Source organism: Acomys minous (genome assembly GCF_964271855.1).
Source record: "Acomys minous genome assembly, chromosome: 2".
Taxonomy (NCBI): Eukaryota; Metazoa; Chordata; class Mammalia; order Rodentia; family Muridae; genus Acomys; species Acomys minous.
Window position 1 is genome coordinate 136,225,809 of NC_140484.1, and position 23,129 is coordinate 136,248,937.

General features: G+C 36.4%; 1 protein-coding gene and 1 pseudogene across 2 annotated transcripts; one reads left to right on the forward strand and one right to left on the reverse strand.

Moving 5' to 3' along the window:
• Positions 1 to 2,892: 2,892 nt before the first annotated feature.
• On the forward strand, positions 2,893 to 3,852 carry LOC311578583 (olfactory receptor 56B2-like; the record flags this gene model as incomplete). The annotated part of the gene is made up of 1 exon (XM_084748508.1): positions 2,893 to 3,852. The coding sequence occupies one exon, from the start codon at positions 2,893 to 2,895 to the stop codon at positions 3,850 to 3,852; it is 960 nt and encodes a 319-aa protein (XP_084604634.1).
• A 9,684-nt stretch (positions 3,853 to 13,536) lies between these two features.
• LOC311578590 (vomeronasal type-2 receptor 116-like) lies at positions 13,537 to 21,308 on the reverse strand (annotated as a pseudogene). The gene is made up of 4 exons: positions 21,021 to 21,308; positions 19,905 to 20,132; positions 19,366 to 19,489; positions 13,537 to 14,455 (listed from the first exon to the last, which is right to left on the reverse strand). The product of its transcript is annotated as a vomeronasal type-2 receptor 116-like (transcript).
• Between the last annotated feature and the right edge of the window lie 1,821 nt (positions 21,309 to 23,129).

The window sequence follows — 23,129 nt, forward strand, 5'->3', positions numbered from 1 at the left end:
ATAATAAAAAAAACTTAATGAACATCGGAGCCAATGTTATTTAGTGATCTTTTTCAAGGTTTTAATATTACTTGCTGTAGATTTCTCAGTGATCCATACTATTTCAATAGACACTGATATACAAAACGAATTAAAACATGAGACTTCGTATGTGAATGATTCAAATATTTGGTATTTTAATTTGTAACTCACAGGCCTTCAAAAGAAAGAAATGTCGAAAATATATAAAACACGATGCTATTAAAACAGCACATTAATTCTTCTTATGTATATGGATACTCACAACCAGACACGTGCATAACTCAAATGAAATCATTTACTTATGTGCCTTCTGGAAGCAGTAGGGTGGAAAGCTCCATCTACTTGTCCTCCTCCCATAGGGTTACCTTGTTTTCACAACAGAAGTTTTGTCTCTAAAGCTCTGTTACATCCTCTGGGATACAGAACACACTCTTCCTTCAAAGGCTCATTTCAGTAATTTAGATATCAGGGGATTTAGCCATGAAGGGCCATGAACATGTATATAAGCACAGTATATAGAATAATATTCTGATGTTTTTGGATCCCAAACCTGAACACCTGGACAAGAATATTTTCAGCTCTTTATTGCCATCTGTAAACTAGGTATGGAAGGACCTGTGACAGGCTAGCCAGGCACACACTATCTTTGTGAATGGTTATAGATCTTTTGCAAAGAATCTTTTTTTTTTTAAGAGCTCATAGGTGTTTTCAGTGTATTCCAATTGATTGTCCAACTTATTGATTCTCAGAATGGCAGTTTTGATTCCGTTCACCTAGATCAAAGACAGTCATGAAAAAGATTGCTTTTTCCGTGCACAAGATATTCCCTGCAATCTTCAGATTTCATTTCTGTATAGCTTTTCATGATGATGATGACAATGAGGAAAATCTCTATTTTTCCCTAAACAAATAGGCATCATTGGAATTGTTGCACATCAGACGTGAATCATGGCCAAATAAGTAGCCATGGAAGAGATGCTGATCATGGTCTGGACCCTTGTTTGTTATCTGTGCTCCCTTGTTCTTCAGAAGCAAAATCTAATTTACTTTGTTTTTTTTTTTTTTCTAATTTACTTTCTTCTTTCGAGACTTTTTTTTTAGACATATCTGTATTTCATTCATCTTAGACAGCAAAGCTGAACTGGGTGAGTCTACTGCCATGCTGAGGGGAAAACATGGGTATGGAGATTGAGAATGGTCAAATGAGAACAAATACTTATTATCTTCAGGGTTGGAAAGGAAGGTGGGCATCAAATGTTTTCAATATTGTTATTTATACATTGAGATAGTCATGTTTCAAGTTACTAGCTTTACAGACCACTGGCATAATAATAGATATCTGTTTTTGTTGCAAAAAATAAGGGTGTGCAACATGAAAAGCACTTTGTATTTTTATTGTAAAATATAATTTGATTTACACCAAGTATGATGTTGGTGATTATTAGACTGAGTCTTTTACTGAAAAGTTTAAAAAATATTGAAAGTTCAACAAGGAAACCAAAAGTAGTTACTAGAATTATACCATTAAAGGAAACATGGGTCATATAAGCAACAGCACATTTATCTCCCATGTGGGAAGTAAAGTTAAGGATACAAGATGCCTTCTTGGTGATATAGTTAATATTTCAACTCAAATGTATTCATGGATTTCTAGTCTTCTTACTTGCTTCTGATGCATGAATACATGCAAGGAGAATTGACTGTTCCTGGTGTGGAGGCCTATGCCCTTAATTCTAGCACTCGAGAGGTGGAGGAAGGTATATATCTCTGATTTTAAGCCCTACCTGGTCTACCTAGTGAGTCTCATGACAATGAGGCGAGGTAGTGAGATCCTTTCTCAGAAAATATTGACTGTTATTATTGAGGAGTTCATAAGTAATGACCTTTAGAAAACCTGTGACAGTTTTCAAGCTGGAAAGTAAAGACATAATTCTGTTCAATTTATTCACAGGCTTTTAAAAGTTTTTATATAAGGTTGATTACAATATTAGCATTTAAGATCTTGATTACTTTTAGTAAGGAGCAAAGAGAAAGCCGACTCTAAATGAGGGTAGGGGAAGTGGATATACCTTCTGGTCACTGATATCATTCATTTTCTTATAATGTATCTAGTTTCACATGAATGTATGCATGTTAATTTGTGAGTGTATATCACATAACAATAAATATCTTAATGGTTAAATATTTTTGGATATAGATAGTGGTAGAGTATTCAGCATGTAGGTGGACCTAAATTCAACTCACAACAAACCCAAAATAAAAACAAACAAAATTTAACGATTATATCAGCATTCCAAATTTCAGCTTACTTCCCATTTTAATAAAATTATGCATTTGATTAATGATATGCTCATATATAGATATTACTAATAAAATTTTCTTATAATGTAAATAGAAATATTTATGTTCTAAAATACACTATAATCTAAGATTGTAGCAACAAAAAATGTACTTAAAAATCTCCATTGAAGTGTATATTTTAAATCCCCACAGCAACCAATAGCCAAATCAAATACAGCCATTACACTGTATTATCATGTCATTTCCTTCATGCACAGAGTCGATGACCTACGGCATGGAAGATCATCACAAATTATATGGTTTGCTCTAATATTCTATTTCTTACCTAGGAGATAGTGGGAAAACATGGTCCACTGTGTTTTCTGTGGGTGAACAGATAAATTGAAAATATAATGTGACACCGACGAGAGTTTCTGCATCATAAGAATAAGTGTCGGTGACGGGATGGAAAGATGAAGACACAAGGTCATTCCTTAATATCATATCCTGGGGCAAGTCGACATGCAACACTGTTACACTGATTATCAGGAGTGGCAAGGAGGCACTGTTATTATTAATTATTAGCAAGAGATGTTCCAGATCCTCGGAAATTCCAACAGCTCTAAGTTTCAGGTAAATGAATTCATTTTGATGGGGTTTCCAGGTATCCACAGCTGGCAGCACTGGCTTTCCCTGCCCCTGGCTTTGCTCTATGTCTTGGCTCTCATTGCTAATACACTTATTGTGACTGTCATTTACCAAGAGACATCACTACATCAGCCTATGTACCACTTCCTGGGCATCCTTGCTGTTGTGGACATGGGTCTGGCGACTACAATCATGCCCAAGATTTTAGCCATCTTATGGTTCAATGCTAAGGCCATCAGTTTCAATGAGTGCTTTGCTCAGATGTATGCCATCCATGTCTTTGTTGCCATGGAGTCAGGTATCTTTGTCTGCATGGCCATAGATAGGTACATGGCAATTTGCAGACCACTGAGATACCCTTCAATAGTTACTGAATCTTTTGTGGTCAAAGCAACTGTGTTTATGGCCCTTAGAAACTGTGTGGCTCCCATGTCAGTACCTATTTTGGCTGCCCAGAGAAATTATTGTTCCTGGAACCAAATCAACCATTGTTTTTGTACTAATCTGGGAGTTACTAGCTTATCCTGTGATGACAGGAAAATCAACAGCATCACCCAGCTGTTCCTGGCTTGGGCAGTCATGGGCAGTGACCTGGGCTTGATTATGATTTCATATGTTTTGATTCTTCGGTCTGTGCTGAAGCTGAACTCTGCAGAAGCTGCCTCCAAGGCCTTAAGCACCTGCACTTCTCACCTCATCCTGATCCTTTTCTTCTACACGGTCATCATTGTCATGTCCATCACTCACAGTGCAAAAATGTCCGTTCCTGTCATCCCGGTCCTGCTGAACGTGCTGCACAATGTTGTTCCCCCTGCTCTGAACCCCATGGTGTACGCACTGAAGAACAAAGAGCTAAAACAAGGCTTACACAAGGCGCTCAGGCTGGATGTCAAGCGAGACTAAAGAAGGAGAAGACACAAATCATCTTTACTATGTCAAAATTGGGATGTCTGGTTGTACTTGTTAATCTTACAGGCTAAAGATACAGCAACTTTAATAAATCTATATAATGTCTTAATATTTATCATCTATATCACTTAAAAGAATTGTTTTTGAAACAAGGTTTCACTTCCATAGTGCTGGCAGAACTAGCACATGCTCTATAACCAGGCTGTAAGAGCTCTGAGAAAACCACCTCACATGTTGAAACTAAAAGCACGGGCCGTCACAAATCAGTGAAAAGAAATGTCTTTAAAAATCAAAAGTCATGTTATCTATTGCTTTTCTAAAATCACGAGCCTGCCTCGGATATTATTAAACACTCAATGGATAATACAATTCATTCAAATGGATACACGAAACTATTTATAGTAGAGGAAACTTTAATTGTGCATGAACTTGAGACATTCTTAATGCAAGTTCCTTAAATTTGTGCAGCCTTGGCATAAAAAAAAAACCAGCTTTGAAATGATAGTAATGGTGGCTTTTAATTCAGATAATTTGTCTTGTCCATCTGTATACACAGTCACACAAGTATGTGTACTGATTGATTTGCGACTATGAAATTATTCAGTTGTTTATGAGCATCATAAAGATGGTAATAATGGATGGAACTAGAAATGCTCATCCTGAGTGAGTTAACCCAGACCCAGAAAGACACACGTAGTGTATACTCACTTATAATTGGACATAAGTCCCACAGTGATGTCCCCTGAAAGTCTTCACTTAATAGGAGGTTGAGATAGATGCTGGGACTTCCTATTGGGACTCCAAGTGAGAGGGGTATGGGAGAACGGGGAAATAAAAGGATCCAGAGGGTCCTAGAAAACTACTAGAAGATCACCAAGGCTGGCAGATCTGGACCCAATGGGGTCTGCTCAAATTACTGTATCAACCAGGGACAATGCATGCAGTAAACCTAGAATGCCTGTTCAGATTTAGCCAATGGACAACACATTCTCCATAGTTGTTTGGAGAGCAGGGACTGACTCTGACATGAACTTTGGTGTCCCCCTATTTGTCTACTTCCCCTTGGTGGGGAGGCCTGGTAGCACTCAGAGGATGGGTAAGCAGGCTACCAGGATGAGACCTGTTAGGCTGTGACTGTATGATGGGGGAAGAGGTCCCCTTCTGTCACAGACCTAGGGGAGGGGAATAGGGTTAAAGAGGGAGGAAGCAGGGAACAGGAACATACAAGTGAGGAGATAACAATTGAGATGTAATCTGAATAAATTACTTTAAAAAAAAAAAAGAGGGCAACAATGGAAATCCCATTCTCTTACTCCTAGGCAAGTTATGTTGATCCTCACATAGGCACTTGTGACTCTAAAGTTCCTAACTATAATGTTGGTCTCACTTCTATGGCTATGTCAGATCAAATGAGCAGCTATCAAGGGACTGAGTTATTAAGGGATACACACACAATAACTGGCAACATCAAATGGCTTTTAACCCAGCAGGTCTCTTTGAAACTGACTACGCTCACTGTTTTGATATGCAGAAAGGAGGCATTCCATAGGGTAAGGAGGAAGGGGAGCTATGCCAGCATATTTTTATTGTTAGGAAGAGATACACTGGGGTAGGCTCTGTTAAAGTAAACAGTGGCTTTGAGGCTTAGAACAGTCTTAGAACTATAGATTTGATTTCAAGCATTCAGCTAAAAGTCATAAATTTTGTTTTTTTCTAAAATGTTTATTTACTAATTTCCAAGATGGTAATTCAGGGTAGTCTTTCATAGGAAATATGAATATTGGCGTTTCCTTTGATGAAATGGAATCATTGGAAATGGCAGCAGTCAGGTTTCTTTGTCATAGAACAAGAAGAAATAGTTGAGATGTGTTCCTTATCATTTCAAAGGACTGTTGCTTCTCACTTGCCTTCATTGACATTCAGAAAGAGAATGTTATCAACTCATCTCCAGTCAAGTGGTGTAGATACCACATTAACAACAACAACGACAACAAACCTTTAGATATTGAGAGAAGAAGGTGCTTTTCAAATTTTAGGGCCAGTCAGGACTCAAGTTCATTGTTTACAGGGCTTGGAGTAAGACTGAATCACAGATACTTGCAAAGTTAACTTTTATAAATAATGATATTTATGTTTAAGCCTGTTCTATCAATAGAGTTCTTTTTTTTATCATCAATAGAGATCTTAGTCATATTTTTCTTTCAGAAAAGTAAACTTTTTTTAGCACTGAAAGCATTTTAAATTTTTGTATAAAATGTGTAAATTATTTTGTAGTTAATACTTCGCCATTTTTTACTATATCTTTTATTTGAGAGATTTGAAATCAAAAGAAAAGAGAAAATTGCCTACATTAAACACATATATAGTAGTATAGAGTTTAATGTTTAAACTCTTCACTACTTACTATGTTTACGACAATAAGGAAAATATAATAGAACTAAACAGAAAATTAATCTTGCGTTTTAAGAAATAACCATGTAGTATATAGCACTTTGCCTCTCTGGTGTACAATTCTCATTTTTAGCTTAGGCCTATAACATTACCCTCAATTTTCCTACTTGTTGCTTTTTTTTTTTTTTGAAAACCTAGAGATCTAACTGCTTATATTTTGTGAAGCTAGAAACAGTAAAGATTCCTTTCTTTGTGAAAATTAATTTTTCAGATGCGTATTTCATTTTATATGTATGAGTGTTAGGCCTGCATATGTGTCTGTGTTTGTGGACCACATGTTACTGGATTTCCTGGAACTGGAATTATTGATTGTCATGAGCCACCATGCAAGTGCTGGAAACCAAGCGAGGGTTCTCTGCATGAGCTGAGCTATCTCTCTAGCCAGTCTTGTGACACTGTTTCATAGGCAAGCAGTAAATCTCTTACACTGCTTCATTTTGTATATCCTTGCATTTCTGTAACCAAAAATTATGTTTAAAAGATAAAATTGACTTATAGCAATAGCTGCTAATATTCTTGTTCTGCCACCTCACGGAGAAAAGACAGAGAAAATGGTAGGCAGGTAATATGACAAAAATTGATTGTGTCTCTTGGCTACATAAGTGTATTCAGTCTAGTAATGAATTGAATGCTTTCTATATGCATATCACATTATAGTAAATATTTTAACCATTCAGGTAAATTTCAAAGTGTGTCTTGTTGCACTGCAATCAGTTATAACGTATATATGCTTGTATAAATGGATGTCTGTGTGTAGACATATAAGTTCTTAGTTTTCTTTTTAAAGGCTTTATTTTATTTTATTATTTTGTGTATGGATGCCTGCATGTATGTCTGTATACCACGTGCATGCCTGTGGGTGCCAGAAGAGAACACTGAATCTCTTGGGACTGGAGTTTCAGAAGACGTGAATCATAAGGTCGCTAAGGTCAGATTCTTTCAAAGTGTTATCAGTGCTCTTAACCCTCTTTAGCTCTGAGTCTTTAGTTTTCTTTTTCTTTCTTTCTTTCTTTCTTTCTTTCTTTCTTTCTTTCTTTCTTTCTTCCTTCCTTTCTTTCTTTCTGGGAGAAGACAGGGTAGTTTGCAGTCTTGCCCTCTTGTTCTTGTCTTTATTGAGAAAGCAAGGTACAAAGATAATCTAAAGTTAGAGATTGCACGCAACTCTTAGGGTAACTGTAATTTACAACTTACTATAGAAATAATAGACTACAAAATTGACCATATGTTACACAATCTCATGCTATATGCTTTTCTGTTGTTTTAATACGATCCAGTAGTTTTCTATTTTGTAAAGAAAAAAAAAATCAAATGTAATGTTGAGTACAAATCAGTGAGAACAGATGCACCTGAAATGGTACATTCATGAAGTAAAATAAATAAACAATTAAAAAATAAAAAATTGAAGTGTTACAGGCAAAATTGATGAAATTTTTTACCACAAAGGAAAGGTTTTTTTGTATCAAAACTCAACATTAATTCCTTTGTCTGCAATGTAAATTGCAGTAGTACTATCAGGGACTCCGAATCAACTCACAGACTGTGCTAACTAGATTTTCTGTTGTTATATCTTACACTGTGTGGGCTACTAGATTGAGGAAGGCGTTTTCAGGATGTCCTATCATTTTGCTTATGAAAAACTGTGTTGAACATAAAGTTAGAGAAATTAATAGCACCAATTATAATTATCCTTTACTTGATCTTAGATGCCAGTCAGAGAAATTACTTGGATTTTTTTCTTTTTTCTTTTCTAATTATGCGATACAAACATTTATTCTATCATTCCTAAAAGTGAGCACCATCCAACTGTTCTTTCCTTTTATTCCTAATATTTGTCTGATATTGATGTCTCCTCATTAACATTTACAGCATATTTAAATAATTTGCTTGGTTGATGATTTCCAAAGTACAAAAGTATACTGAAAAATGTATATTGTATCCCAACATTTGGTTGTGAGTCTGAGTATCTGCTTCGATTCCCCACTGGGTGAAGTCTTGCACAGGCCCTCTGTCGTAGACTCCTATCCGGTTCCTTCTTTTCAAGTGATTTTGGTGTCTATTCTATTTGCGCTTCTGAATGAAAATTATGCACCCTCCCTAGGGTCCACCTAGCTATTTGGCTTCCTTAGGTCTATTGATTGAAGTGTAGTTATCTTGTACTATGTGGCTAATATTTGCCTATAAGTGATTTTGTACCATAAGTGTCTTTCTGGGTCTGTGTTACCTCACTCAGGATATTGTTTTGTAGTTCCATCAATTTGCCTGCATATTTCAAGATTTTTTTTTTGCTTTGAATAGGTGAGTAGTATTGCATTGTGTAAATGTACCACAATTTCTTTATTCATTCTTCAGTTAAGGGGCATCTAGGTTGTTTCCAGTTTCTAGCTATTATGAATAAAGGTGCTATGAACATAGTTGGGCAATTGTGCCTGTTGTATGGTGAAGCATCTTTTGGGTATATGACAGGAGTACTGTAGCTGCGTCCTGAGGTAGCACTGTTCCCAATTTTCTGAGAAAGCACCAGGTTTATGGAATCTCAGAGTCATTTTGATTTGCATTTCTCTGATGACTAGGGATGTTGAACATTTCTTTGTTTCTCAGACATTTGATATTCCTCTGTTGAGAATTCTCTGTTTAGCTTTGTACCCCACTTTTAAATTGGATTATTTGCTTTGGTGGTGTTTAACTCCTGGATTTTTTAAAAAATATATTTTGGATGTTAGGCCTTTGTCAGATATCGAGGTTTTGACAAAGAAGCCAAAATCATACAATGGAAAAAAAATAGATAGCATCTTCAACAAATGGTGCTCATCTAACTGGATGTCTACATGTAGAAAAATTCAGATGGCTCTATATTTATCATCCTGCACAAAACTCAAGTTCAAGTGGATTAAAGACCTCAACACAAAATAAGACACACTAAATCTGTTAGAAGAAAAAGTGGAGGAGAACCTTGAACTCTTTGGCACTGGAGACAAGTTCCTGAAGAGAACACTGTCTGCAGGTGATGTACTAGATGGTGTCCTAGAGGTGAGAGACTATATAAATGTATACGTGTGTGTGTGTGTGTACACTCACATGTCTCTGTGTGCATGTGTTTAACATATATATACTCTTCCCTTTTACCCTACAGATCCTTTGTATAAACATTATGGTTTAAGTTTAGGGTTTTTATGGATATCTTGAGTGTGTGAATGAGTGGATCTGTTCCTTTTGTCTTTTCTAGGGCTTTTTAAATTTTGTTTGCTTTGTCTTATGTTGATGTGTTAATTTTTTTCATATAATTTTATTTTATTTTACTATTATCTCTAGAAGCTTGTTTTTCCTAGTGAGAGGCAGAAAGGCACAGATCTGTGGAAGAGAGGATGTGAGGAGAAACATGGAGGAGTAGAGGGATGGAAAAATGCAACCAGGGCATAATATGTGAGAAAAAATATTTTCAATAAAAGAAAAATTCATTTTACATTCCTTATTTTCCCTTTTTCCAACACATCTTTATTCTTTCAATAAATAAAACCATACAGACAACAATTTTCTAATTAGAGGTATATAAATATTTATATTTTATCATTTCATTGATTAATATTATATTTACTTTTGGGCCTTGAGCGCATTGGTACAGGAGACAACTTCCTGAATAGAACACCAATAGCTTAAGCTCTATGATTAACAATTAATAAATGGGACACCATTAAGCTGAAATGCTTCTGTAAGGCAAAGGACACTGTCAACAGAACAAGATGCCAGCCTACAGGCTGTGAAAAGATCTTCTTCAACTCTTCATCAGAGAAAGGGCTAATATATAAATATATAAAGAACTCAAGAAATTAAACACCGGCAAACCAAATATCTCAATTTAAAAATGGGGTACAGAGCTAAACAGAGAACTCTCAACAAAGAAATATCAAATGGCTGAGAAACACCTAGATAAATGCTCAGCATCCTTAGCCGGACAGGGAAATGCAAATCAAAATGACTCTGAGATTCCATCTTACATCCACCAGAATGGCTATGATCAAAAACTCAAGTGACAGCACATACTAGTGAGGATGTAGAGAAATGGGAAGACTTCTCCACTGCTGGTGGGAATGCAAACTTGTACAACCACTTTGGAAATCAATCTGGTGCTTTCTCATAAAATTTGGACTAGTTCTATCACAAAACTCAGCTGTAGCACTTCTGGGCATGTGCCTGAAAGATGCTCCACCATACAACAAGGACAAGTGAGATGTCCCACTACTGGAGGATTGGTCAATATATGGTGGCACACTTATACAATGGAATGCTACTCAGTTATTACAAAAAATTCTTGAAATTTGTAGGCAAAAGGATGGAACTAAAAATAATAAACCTGAGTGAGGTATCCCAGACCCAGAAAGACATACATGGTATATACTCACTCATAAGCAGATATTAGCCACATAGTACAGGATAACGAACTACAATACAGAGACTGATATACCAAACAAGGACCATGTACAGTGTGGACCTAGACTCTGGGTGAGTGTGGTATGGAGGAATGGGGTGATGGAAGGAACAGTAGCCCAACAAGGAGACTGTAAAGACCAGCAGATCTGGGCCCAGGGGGCCCTGAACGAACTGTTGCACCAACCAAGGAAAATGCATGCAGTAAACCTAGACCTCATGTTCAGATCTAGCCAATGAACAGCTCTTCCTCCACTGTTGCAGCAAGCGCAGGGACTGCCTCTGACATGAACTCTGGTGCCTGTGATTTGATCACTTCCCCTTGGTGAGGAGCCCTGGGGCACATAGCGGAAGAGGAAGCAGGCTATGCACCAGATGAGATCTGATAGTCTGTGGTCATATGGTCATGGAAGATGTCCCCTTCTGTCAGAGGTTGGTGTGTGTGTGTGTGTGTGTGTGTGTGTGTATGTGTGTGTGTGTGCGCGCAAATGGTAGAAGGAAGGAGAGTGGGAATGGGAAGATATAAGCAAGAGGATAACAATCTGGATATAATTAAAAAAGTATAATACATTTTTAAAAATCAAAAAATACTTTAGGGCATATGTTTGGTGTGATGGTACGTACCTTTAATCTCAGTAGTTGGGATGCAGAGGCAGGTGGATTTCTGTAAATTTGAGTCCAACCTGTTTAAATAGTATATTTCATGACAGCCAGGGCTATATAAAGAGACCATTTCTCAAAAAAATATATTACGGTATCTAATTATCCTGAATTTTAATTTTAGCATAAAATCCCAAACTTTCATGAAATTACATGATATCACAATATTTTTCATCATAATGGATTACAATAAATTTATTGTAAACTACAATTATTTATTTCAAAATTATTGAGTTGTTCTTAAAGTAGGCTGGCTATTCTCATCTAAAATGCTCAGGTATACATATATTAATCATGCTCTGGTCCAAGCCCACACTTTCAACCTGTACTTCTGCCCAAATTGGTTTTAGCTTCTGAAGTCAGTCTCTGGCATAGCAGTGCCGTTTCACACTATAGTCTAACCCTATGTCTTAATGATCTTGTTTTATATTCATCAACCTTATATTGGTGATTACTTCTCCATAGCCAGTGTCCCAGTCCTCAACCATCCAGGCCACATGTTTATTCTTTTAGACTACATAATAAGAAGTTACACTTACTTGAGAAACATTTTAGAGCATAGACCCCCAAATATCAGGGAAAATATTCATGAAATTCATTTCATTGGTACAATAAATGTCCCACCTATACAGACCAATAAACATGATACCACCAGAATAAAAGATAGAAAGCAAATGACCATTTAACTAACCATCATTCCAGATAGAAATCTGAAAGTGAATTAGTTATAAAAAATAGCATATCTCACTACAATAAATTTTGGCAAAACTATGCCTAATCATGTACTAAATGGGCGACATCTGGAAGGACTCTCAACATTTCTATTAAACACGAGGTTGATCTTTGAGCAATTACCTAAGGGAATGAAATAAAAACCATCCAAATTAGACAAGAAAACTTAAATATAATGTGGGTTGTCTGATGACACAGTATCATCTATCTATCTATCTATCTATCATCTATCTATCTATCATCTATAACATCTAACACTTACAGGACTATCCATCTTGGTCACAAAATCAATAAAAGTGTATGACACAAATTTAATAAACAAAACCTTGTAGTATTTGAGATGTCACTGCCAGTCAACCATCTGAGTGACATTGAGAAAAGAATCTTCTTACACTGGATTCCAAGTAAGCAACAGGGAATTTAGTCAAAGAGTTTATAAAAAATACATAATGATTATTTTTAGGTTTCATCTTTTCATGGTGTCCTTGATTCCTCACATGTTTTGTATCAGTACTTTTTTGATGGAATATTTTCTTTGATAGATGTATCAATTTCTTCTCTTGTATCTTGTATGCCTGAGACTCTCTCTTCCATCTCTTTCGATCTGTTGGTGATGCTAACATATATGGTTCCTATTCAATTCCCTAAGTTTTCCATCTACAGAATTTATTCAGTTTGTATTTTCTATATTGATTCTATTTCCACTTTCAGATCTTAAAGCATTTTATTCCATTTCTTTACTTGTATGACTTTGTTTTCCTGTATTTCTTTAGGTGATTTATTGATTTCCTCTTTAAGAGCTTCTGTTTGTTTTATTGAATTTTCCTGTATTTCACAAGGGATTTATTAATTTTCTCTTTAAAAGCCTCTACTCTACTATTTTCATAAGCATAGACTTAAGGATGTCTTCCTGTGTTTTATCTGTGTTAAGATATTCAGGGCTTGCTGCCAGATTGCCTTGGTTTTTGTTGATTGTGTTACTATGGTGGCATTTAACCATCTGGTTATCCCTGGCATTATATGGTTGTTCTTGAGGTCTTCTGAGCTTCTTTGGCAAGGGTTGGGAGTGCTAGGTTGTGGCCTGGGGGATGTATCTTTTCAAGTATCCTACAGCTCTACTCGGCTGGTTGTGTCTCAGTTGGACCAGTAGGCAGGGATTTAGGGTGTGGCATTCTAACCTGTGTGGTCCTTCAGGTCTCCTCAAGATGGCTAGTTGAGCCATGACCCAAAGTTTGGTCCTGCATGTCTCTGGAATCTGGAGCTTTCCTCAGAGTGGCAACTGGGATTCTTTCCTCTCTCCAGGGAAACAAAAATGGATGCTGGCAAGACACTTCATATTTTGATATAATATTTTATGAAATATAAAGATGTTCTTCTCTTGTGGATATGTTTGGTATAGTGAGCTAATTCAATTTAATGAATATTTTCAGCTTTAGCATGTGATTTCCTGAACTTGTGAAAAGAATTTATCTGTGGTCTTAACAAAATAATGTAACACTTTGGGGCAAAGATGCAAAGGAGCAGCCCTGCACTTGAGGCCAAGATGCAGAAGACCTCCACAGCGACTGTAGCTTTGCCTTTTGTACTGTGGTAGACAGGGAGGAAGGTGAGCCAAACACTGCAGAACACCAGCATGCTGGCTGTCAGGAACTTGGCTTCATTGAATATGTCAGGTAGGTTTCTTGCCAGGAAAGCTACAGTGAAACTTGCTAGGGCAACTGAGCCCATGCATCCCAGGACACAGTAGAAAGAAATAACAGAACCTTTGTTGCAAACAATGACGATGTGGCCATGTACCATGTGTCCATCAGCATCAACAAATGGAGGAGAAGTTCCCAGCCAAATCCCACAAAGAATCAATTGAATTGTGGTACATATGGGGATGATGAAATTAGGTGCCCCTGACACCAGCAGCCACCTCATCCTTCTTCCTGGAACAGTGACCTTAAATGCCAGAACTACAGTAATTGTCTTGGCCAAGACGGTGGAGGCAGCCACAGTAAACACAAGAGCAAATGTGGTCTGCTGCAGGATGCAGGTGGCCGCACGGGGATGGCCAATGTAGAGCAAGGAGCACAGAAAACAAAATATGAGGGAGATGAGTAGGACATAGCTGAGAGTTCTGTTATTGGCCTTGACTATAGGAGTATCTTTGTGTTTCAAGAAGACACAGAGTACAACAGCTGTAAGAGCAGAGAAGCAAAGAGCCGTGCCAGCCAAAGCCATCCCCAAGGGGTCTTCATAATCCAGATAGGTCACAACTTTTTGAGACAGTGAGTTCGGTCTGTGTTGGCATAGTGATCATCTGGACACTTTACACATTGATCCATGTCTAGTATAGGATGGAAAGTATTATCATTTTAGGTTTTCTCTATTATTCACAAGAGACATTAAATTAATACGTTCAAAACCATAGCTAAACTAGCCTTAAGTCTTGTGGTATATGGAAATTAACTATAGAGGTTGCCTAATTTTTACTACCAATTTTTAATGCTTATTACCTTTTTGTAATCTTTTCTTTATATTGCCTTATATAGTCAAGAAATTTCTTTATTGTTTTTAAAAACAACAATGTGATGTCAAATAATATTCGTGGTGGCACACGCCTTTAATCCCAGCACTTGGGAGGCAGAGGCAGGCGGATCGCTGTGAGTTTGAGGCCAGCCTGGTCTACAAAGCAAGTCTAGGACAGCCAAGCCTACACAGAGAAACCTTGTCTCGAAAAAGCAAAACAAAAAAAAATCGTCTTTTCTCAGTACCATACCTTAGATTGCATATCCATGGAAGCACATGCTATATTATGTTAAAAAAAACTTAGAGCAAGCTACTTCCATGCATTCTTTTATCTATTTATCAGCCTAAACTTTTGATACACATGTGACCTCATGTGGCTACTTTGAATTATAAACTGTACCCCTTCATATTTTGGAAAATCACCTACAATCTATACTTTACTAAACCAGTGTAATAATCCTTAACTACTTTCTTAATATTTGTCCTTACACATAGGTAAATATATTCATCACCACTTATCATGGAAAATTAATTTTTGAAATAAACAGAAACATTAGAGGAACCCACAAAAAATGAAAATTTAGAGTTTTGGAGTCCTATCCAAAATGTACGTCTACAAAACCAATCTCTCCTATGAAGCTTAGTATATTGCAGAAGGTGGGGTTTAAATTTTATAAAAGATACCACAACTGGCTGTGTAGCCCAAGTTGGCCATGAACTCATAATCCTTCTGCCTCTGCCTCCTTCAGCAAATTCTACTGGCATGTGCAAAAACCATACATTGGAAAAAAAGCATCTTCAACAAATAGTGGTTGAAAAGAGAGAACAAGATAGGAGAAGGAGCACAGAGAGAAATGGGGTAGAGATCAGACCTGGAGAGAGCAGGGACTAGTGGACAGAGAGCCTGGAGAGAGAAGAGAAACTATGGGATGGAACAACTTTGTGACAAGTTGGAGACCTAAGACAGGGCAGGCTTCTTGGAGAACTGGGGGTGACTATAGATAAGACTCCTAGTTGTAGGGTTCATGGATAGTGGATAGGACACATTTCATTGTCAAAGATAGACATTACTTCAGAATAAAGTGCTGTAGAAAGGACCCAAGAAAAAAGCTGGTGTAGCCACTCTAACATTTAAGAAATAGACTTTCAACCAAAATTAATCAAAAGAGATGAGGATGGACACCTCCTACTTATCAAAGGAAAAAAATCAACAAGATGATTTTTCAATTATGAATATCTGCTCTGATATTTGTAAAAGAAATACTGTAAAAGAAAACCACATTTGTTTTTTTTTCTCCAAAAGTTTTTATTAACAAAGCAAAACTTGAAGTTAGAAAACTGGTTAATTTGGAATTTCAACTTACTTGGGCAACATCATTCCACACTAACCTTAAGAAATGTTTTCCTTTAAAAAATGTGCTACTTTTTAGATTTGTGCACTGGAGGGCTCAAATTCTAACAACAGACTTAAGTACAACAGAAAACTACATTTGTAAAAAGAACATTATTAAACTTTAAATCACACAAAGAACATCAGACGACGCTTCAACACTGACTGTCACTAATGAACAAGACATGCAGACAGAAATTAAACAGGAAAATAATGGAAATAAGAGATTTTGTGACTCGAATGATACTAATGGATATCTACACAACATTTCCTCCAAACAGAAAAGAATATACTTTAATCTCAGCACCTCTTGGAGCCTTCTTCAAAATTTACCACATACTTGATCACAAATAAAGTCTCAAAGAAAGTGAAGTAATCCCCTGTAACTTATCAAACCAATATGCATTAAAGATGGACTTAAATAATAACAGAAAGAACAGAAATCCTACAAACTCATTGAAATGGAACAACTTTCTACTCAATGACCATGGGAAAAGAAAAGATGAAAAAAAATCGACTTTATACAATTCAAGGAAAATCAATGCACAACATATCCAAACTTATAGAACAGAAGATCTGCACTGCTGTGAAGAACGGTCATGGCACTAAGTGCCTTCATAAACAAACTAGAGACATCTCATACTAGAGACTCAACAGAACACCTGAAAGCCCTTGAACATCACGAAGTAAACATACCCACGAGGAATAGATAGAAGAAAATAATCAAATTGAGAACTGAAATCACTCAAATAGAACCGAAGAGAACAATCCAAGGAATCAATAAAGCCAAAAGTTGCTTCTTTGAGAATTTCAACAAGATAGAAAAAGTCTTAGTGAAACTTAAAGGCTCATAGAGAGAACAACTAAATTAACAAAATCACAAATGAAAAGGAGTACAGAAAACAGACACTGAGAGAGTCCCAAGAGTATTAGGTCTTATTTTAAATACTTGTACTCCAAAAACTTAGAAAATCTAAAAAAAAAAAGCATTTTTCCCAATAGATTTCATGTACTAAATTTAAATCCAAATCAGAAAAAAAAATCTAAATAGACCTATAATACTTAAGGAAATAGAAGCACTAAATAAAAGTCTACCAACCAGAATAAGTTTACGGCCAGATAATTTAAGTGAAGGATTATACCAGATATTCAAGGAAGAGCTAATATCAATACTCCTCATGGTATTCCACAAAGTAGCAGCAGAAAGAACACTGTCAAATTCGTTTTATGAGGTTACAGTCAGCTTTTTACACAAACCACACAAAGATTCCACAAAGACAGAGAATGTCAGACTAATTTTCCTCATGAACATTGATGCAAAAAATGCTCAATGAAAACCAAATCCCAAAACATAACAATAAGGTCATCCACTATAATCAAGTAGAATTCATCCCAGATATAAAGGGATGGTTCAACATATGAAAATCTATCAATGTAATCCACCATATTAACAAACTCATAGATAAAACTCTACGTGATCATCTCATTCGATGCTGAAAAAGCCGTCGACACAATCCAACACCCACAACTAGACATTATGCGGAGTCTAGTGTCTGGAAGTCTCCATCAGTTCTCTTTTAGAAGAAGAGGGAGGAAAGACTGCCGGAGACATAGGGGATGGAGGACACCAGGAAAACATGGTATGCCAATCAAACTAACCAGCACTTGCATGGGCTTCCAGAGACTGAAGCAACAAGAATGAGGCCTTCATGTTTCTGCACAGGTGCTTTGTCCCTATGTTGTGGTGTTAGCTTAGTGTTTCTGTGGGACTTCTCTGTGGGAAGTCATAGAGATCCACGTGTGTCTGAACATATGTTGTGGTGTTAGCATAGTGTTTCTGTGGGGCTTCTCTGTGGGAAGTCATAGAGATCCACGTGTGTCTGAACATATGTTGTGGTGTTAGCTTAGTGTTCTGTGGGACTTCTCTGTGGGAAGTCATAGAGATCCACGTGTGTGTGAACATATGTTGTGGTGTTAGCTTAGTGTTTCTGTGGGACTTCTCTGTGGGAAGTCATAGAGATCCACGTGTGTGTAAACATATGTTGTGGTGTTAGCTTAGTGTTTCTGTGGGACTTCTCTGTGGGAAGTCATAGAGATCCACGTGTGTCTGAACATATGTTGTGGTGTTAGCATAGTGTTTCTGTGGGGCTTCTCTGTGGGAAGACATAGAGATCCACATGTGTCTGAACATATGTTGTGGTGTTAGCTTAGTGTTTCTGTGGGACTTCTCTGTGGAAAGTCATAGAGATCCACGTGTGTCTGAACATATGTTGTGGTGTTAGCTTAGTGTTTCTGTGGGGCTTCTCTGTGGGAAGTCATAGAGATCCACATGTGTCTGAACATATGTTGTGGTGTTAGCTTAGTGTTTCTGTGGGACTTCTCTGTGGAAAGTCATAGAGATCCACGTGTGTCTGAACATATGTTGTGGTGTTAGCTTAGTGTTTCTGTGGGGCTTCTCTGTGGGAAGTCATAGAGATCCACGTGTGTCTGAACATATGTTGTGGTGTTAGCTTAGTGTTTCTGTGGGACTTCTCTGTGGAAAGTCATAGAGATCCACGTGTGTCTGAACATATGTTGTGGTGTTTGCTTAGGCCTTCTTTAAAAAAAAACTATTTCTAATCACTCATACAGCTATTAATTCCATTGTTCAGTTTCCCAGTACCCTATTAACAACATAATTTTCAAACGTTTTATGAATCTAATGCATATATCACCAGTTACTTAATTAAAAGTCTCTGTTCATATTTGTTATGAATATTAGAATACAAGTTTTAATTCAGAGTTTTATATCTTGGCCTCCAAACTCATATGTGAGTTACAGTACAATGGAAAACTCAACCTACAAATAATACTGTTGATTTACCATCACACAATACAAAAAGGCATGTTTCTGAAGCAATACAATGTCACTGAACATTTAGTCATTGTTACATGCCTTATGATGTTCTGGGAAAATAGGAATGTGTGACATCTATATTTTTAATAAAATTGAAAATTAGAAAGATTAGATGATGCAGTAATAACTAGGAGTCTAAAGAGATATACAAGAAAAAACATTATGTTTATTAATTCAAGAATGATGAGACAAAATGTAGTTCAAGTGACAGAGAATGTGTTATTTTATTTTATTTTCATATGTTTTAATATTTTTTTGGTTTTTCGAGACAGGATTTCTCTATTTTATGAGAATGTATTATTTTAATCAGCAGTATTAATGATGTTTTGAGCAGCATAATTAAATTTACCTTTTTCCTTTCCCCAATTGATTTTTTGAGAACTGTGTAAATATGGAAGAAGAAAACTCTCTGTTGATTATTTTAGCTAAACCATATCCTTACTTGTCATGTTGGAAATTTCATTTTCTAGGCAGGGGCTGCAATCGAAACAGCACACAGCCATTCCTTCCTGAGGAGATTTTCTGAGTCCTGGCTTGCAAGGCACACTACATACTGAGGGTGGAGTCTGCGGGAAACCAGACATGTTATAGAAATAACACAAGTAAGAAAAGGTGCAATGATTCACAATACGGAGCTAGTTAAAGGCATCTTTTGCACACATATATCAAGGTAAAGATAATATTTATCTTTTTCAGATGAATATTATGAATGTGTTGTGATTACATGTTATGAAATATAATAATAAATAAATATAGCTGAAGAAAGGAGGGAGTGAGAGTGAGAGAAAGAGAGAGAGAGAGAGAGAGAGAGAGAGAGAGAGAGAGAGAGAGAGAGAGAGAGAAAAGATTTAGGAGGGAAGCAATTGTGTCAATAAATGAGTAAATATCAAAACTTCTATATCCTGATGAAGCACAAAAAAATCAACAGAGGTTTTCTTATAGCTGCACTACATATAAAGCATAAAATTAAGAATAAATTACCTCTCTAAGATCTGTGGTCCACTCTATAATTTCTTCATCCATGTACAGTTGTTGACCATTTGGAAAATGACCAGAAAACTTTCCTATTTTTATTTTAATTCCCATGTGTTTCATAAAATCCGTGATAGAGGAAATGTCATACTCTCTATCCAGTTTTAAATTCTGATTCATGTTCACCATGTCTCCAGCAGGATTTACAAATTGTATGTTCTTCAGAAAAGAGAACAACTGAAACACATGCATCATTTTAGTTTCTATGTTCACGTTAGAACAGAAAGTATAAAGTCTGGATTTCCCCTAGATTCTATTATACCAGCTGAGTGTGGTGGTACATGTCTTTAGTGACAGCACTTAGGAGACAGAGGCGTGTAAATCTCTGTGAGTTTGAGGCCAACCTGGTCTACAAAGCAAGCGTTGGACAGGTAGGGCTACACAGAGAAACCTGTGTAAAAAAAAACTAAAAAACAAAACAAAACAAACAAACCCAACCATTATACTTTGCTCAAATATAACAATCAAAAGTGCTCAGTGAAAAACAGGAAACATTCCATGTACATGTAATATTTCAATATGCTTTAAAAATACAATTTTCTCAATGGATTTGATGTTCTAACACAGACACACTTGAAACTTAGGTCTGAGGATTAACGCGACATTATCTTCTTCTTTGCGACAATTTTATTTGATCATTATGCATAGAACTGTGATCCTTAATAGGTCAAAAAGTGGTAGAGCCACTTTTATTATTTGAGATTTACTCATTATATTGATCAGCAAATTTTTGATAAATAAATTATAAGTCATATTCTTATTGCCACTTAAGAATTTCATGATATAAGATTTTTCAAATTTACTATCATGAGATGCATGTGTGGTTAAGATAGCAAAAGAGATTTGATCTTGATTGTGAAGTATTTACTTGGATGCCAATGTTGACTCCATCATAAATCATGACAGTAAGATGATCTGCCTTGATAGAGCACATACATATAGTAATTTTGGATCAAGGTTCCTTTTCATATGTCTTTACACCATATGGTTACTTTTAGAATGTCATGTCTATGACATGCATGCCATATAGTATAATATATACATGTAATATATACTTGCCATCACCTTCCTGGAGTCAAATTCCAGATCCTTCCCAGCACTCTGTGACCATGACTCTGCTTGTTGCAGAAGCATCCCATGGAGTGAGTGGGCCACAGCATACACGGCATTGTATAAGTTATAAGACCTATCACTCATGGACATTCCACGTGGTTTCCTCAATAGCCACGGCTTTAGTGTTTCAAGCGAACAAGTCTTCAGTTTCTTACAATGAAATGGTGGCAAAGAATACTTAAAATACAGCCACCATAGTCTAGAAAAGGACAATACTTTAGTATAGTTTGAAGGATGCATTCTCTGGATAAATTGTGAGAAGCCTGACATCTCAGAATGATGATGTGAAAAAATGAGAGTCCCATGGGTGGGGTAAAGCAAGAAATCTCCTGTAGCTGTTATTATATCAAATTTTGACACACTGATCCAGATTTTTCTAATGTCCTCAGGTTTCCATGCAAAAAGGGTAGGATGTATTTTTGATTCTTTTTCTCCATAAACAATTACAACCTTTGCTGAGGACAATACTATCTGGTTATAATACTTATGAGCCATTTTTAAGAATGTTACATCATTTGTGATAATAGTCACAAATGCCAAACAGACAACATATCTTTGCATTTCTCCTCTCAATTCAGAAAGAAATTGAATTCCATAGTCATCATCTGAAATGATTACTCCTGCCCAGTTCCAGCTAAAGTGAACCAGTAGGGACACCATGGCTAGAGGCAGAGATGTGTCCTTGGGAGACATCTGGCGTAGATAAGGAAATTGTTCATGTTCACTCATGAGAGGATGAAAATGACCACAGCAAATCTGAAGGACATAGAACATAAGCATCAATATGAGGAAGATGAAATACATAATGTACAATCAAAGATCTAAGTGAGCTAAGCAAATGCTGAGAGTATTAGTGTGAATTCTTCATCTCATTATTAAGACCATATCTGACTTCTTGTGATTATCTAAATAAACACAGATAAATTATATCTTTTGGTAAAACATTTCACATTATTATTGTCCTTTATGGCCAATGTGATATACTTGTTGTATTCACCAAAGAAAGTGTCTGAGCACTTGATGGATCAGAATAGACACAAACCCACTCTCTGCCACTTAATCTGCCTTGGTAACCAGAAAGTCAGTCTTAAGTAAGATAGTATTCATTAAAGTGACCCAACAGGACTTGCCTCTGGAGTTCTAGAGATGTACAGGTATCTTCCAAGATAGGCAGATCGTGACCATATGGGTCCTGTAGGTACATCTTCTCTGATGTGTACAGTAGTAGTTAGGACTGTGCTCCAATCTTTTTAAGGACAAACCAGTTTTCCATTGATCAGCAAACAAGTTACAATCAACTTTAACTAGCAGAGAAATGTTGGGTAAAATATGAGGATTGCTATTGATTTCTTCCATGGCAAAATAAGTTGATAAAATCAAGAGGATGGCCTTAGGTGTCACCCTGAAAGCAGAGTAGTCTTATCAGAAACAATTTAGGTTCTAAGTATGGTAACCTCAAATAAAAATTAATGTAGTTTAAGCACTGAAATTTTGTTTCATTTATTTGTTTTTCACTCCCTGATATGGTGATACTAGATATGTCATGGTGCAAGTAAATTCATATTTATCACCTTGCACAAAAGTAATGTCCAAGTACATCAAAGATCTCAACATAAAGCCGGACACACTAAATCTGTTAGAAGAAAAATTGGGGGAGAGCTTTGGGCTTATTGGCATGGCACAGAAGACAACTTCCTGACTAGAACACTAATAGCTCAGCCTCTAAGATGAACAATTAATAAATGAAACCTCATGAAACTGATGAATTTGAAAAGCTTCTGTAATGCAAAGGACACTGCCAACAGAACAGCAGGCTAGTGACTGGGAAAAGTTCTTCACCATCCCTATAATCAACAAAGGGCTTATATCCAAAATATGTAAATAACTCAATAAACTAAATACCACCAAACAAAATAATCCAATTAAAAATGGGGTACAAAAGAAAAAAGGAGAATTATCAACAGAGTAATATCAGATGACTGAGAAACACTTGAAATGTTTAACGTCCCTTGTCATCAGGGAAATACAAATCAAAACAACTCTGAGATTCCATCTTACAAC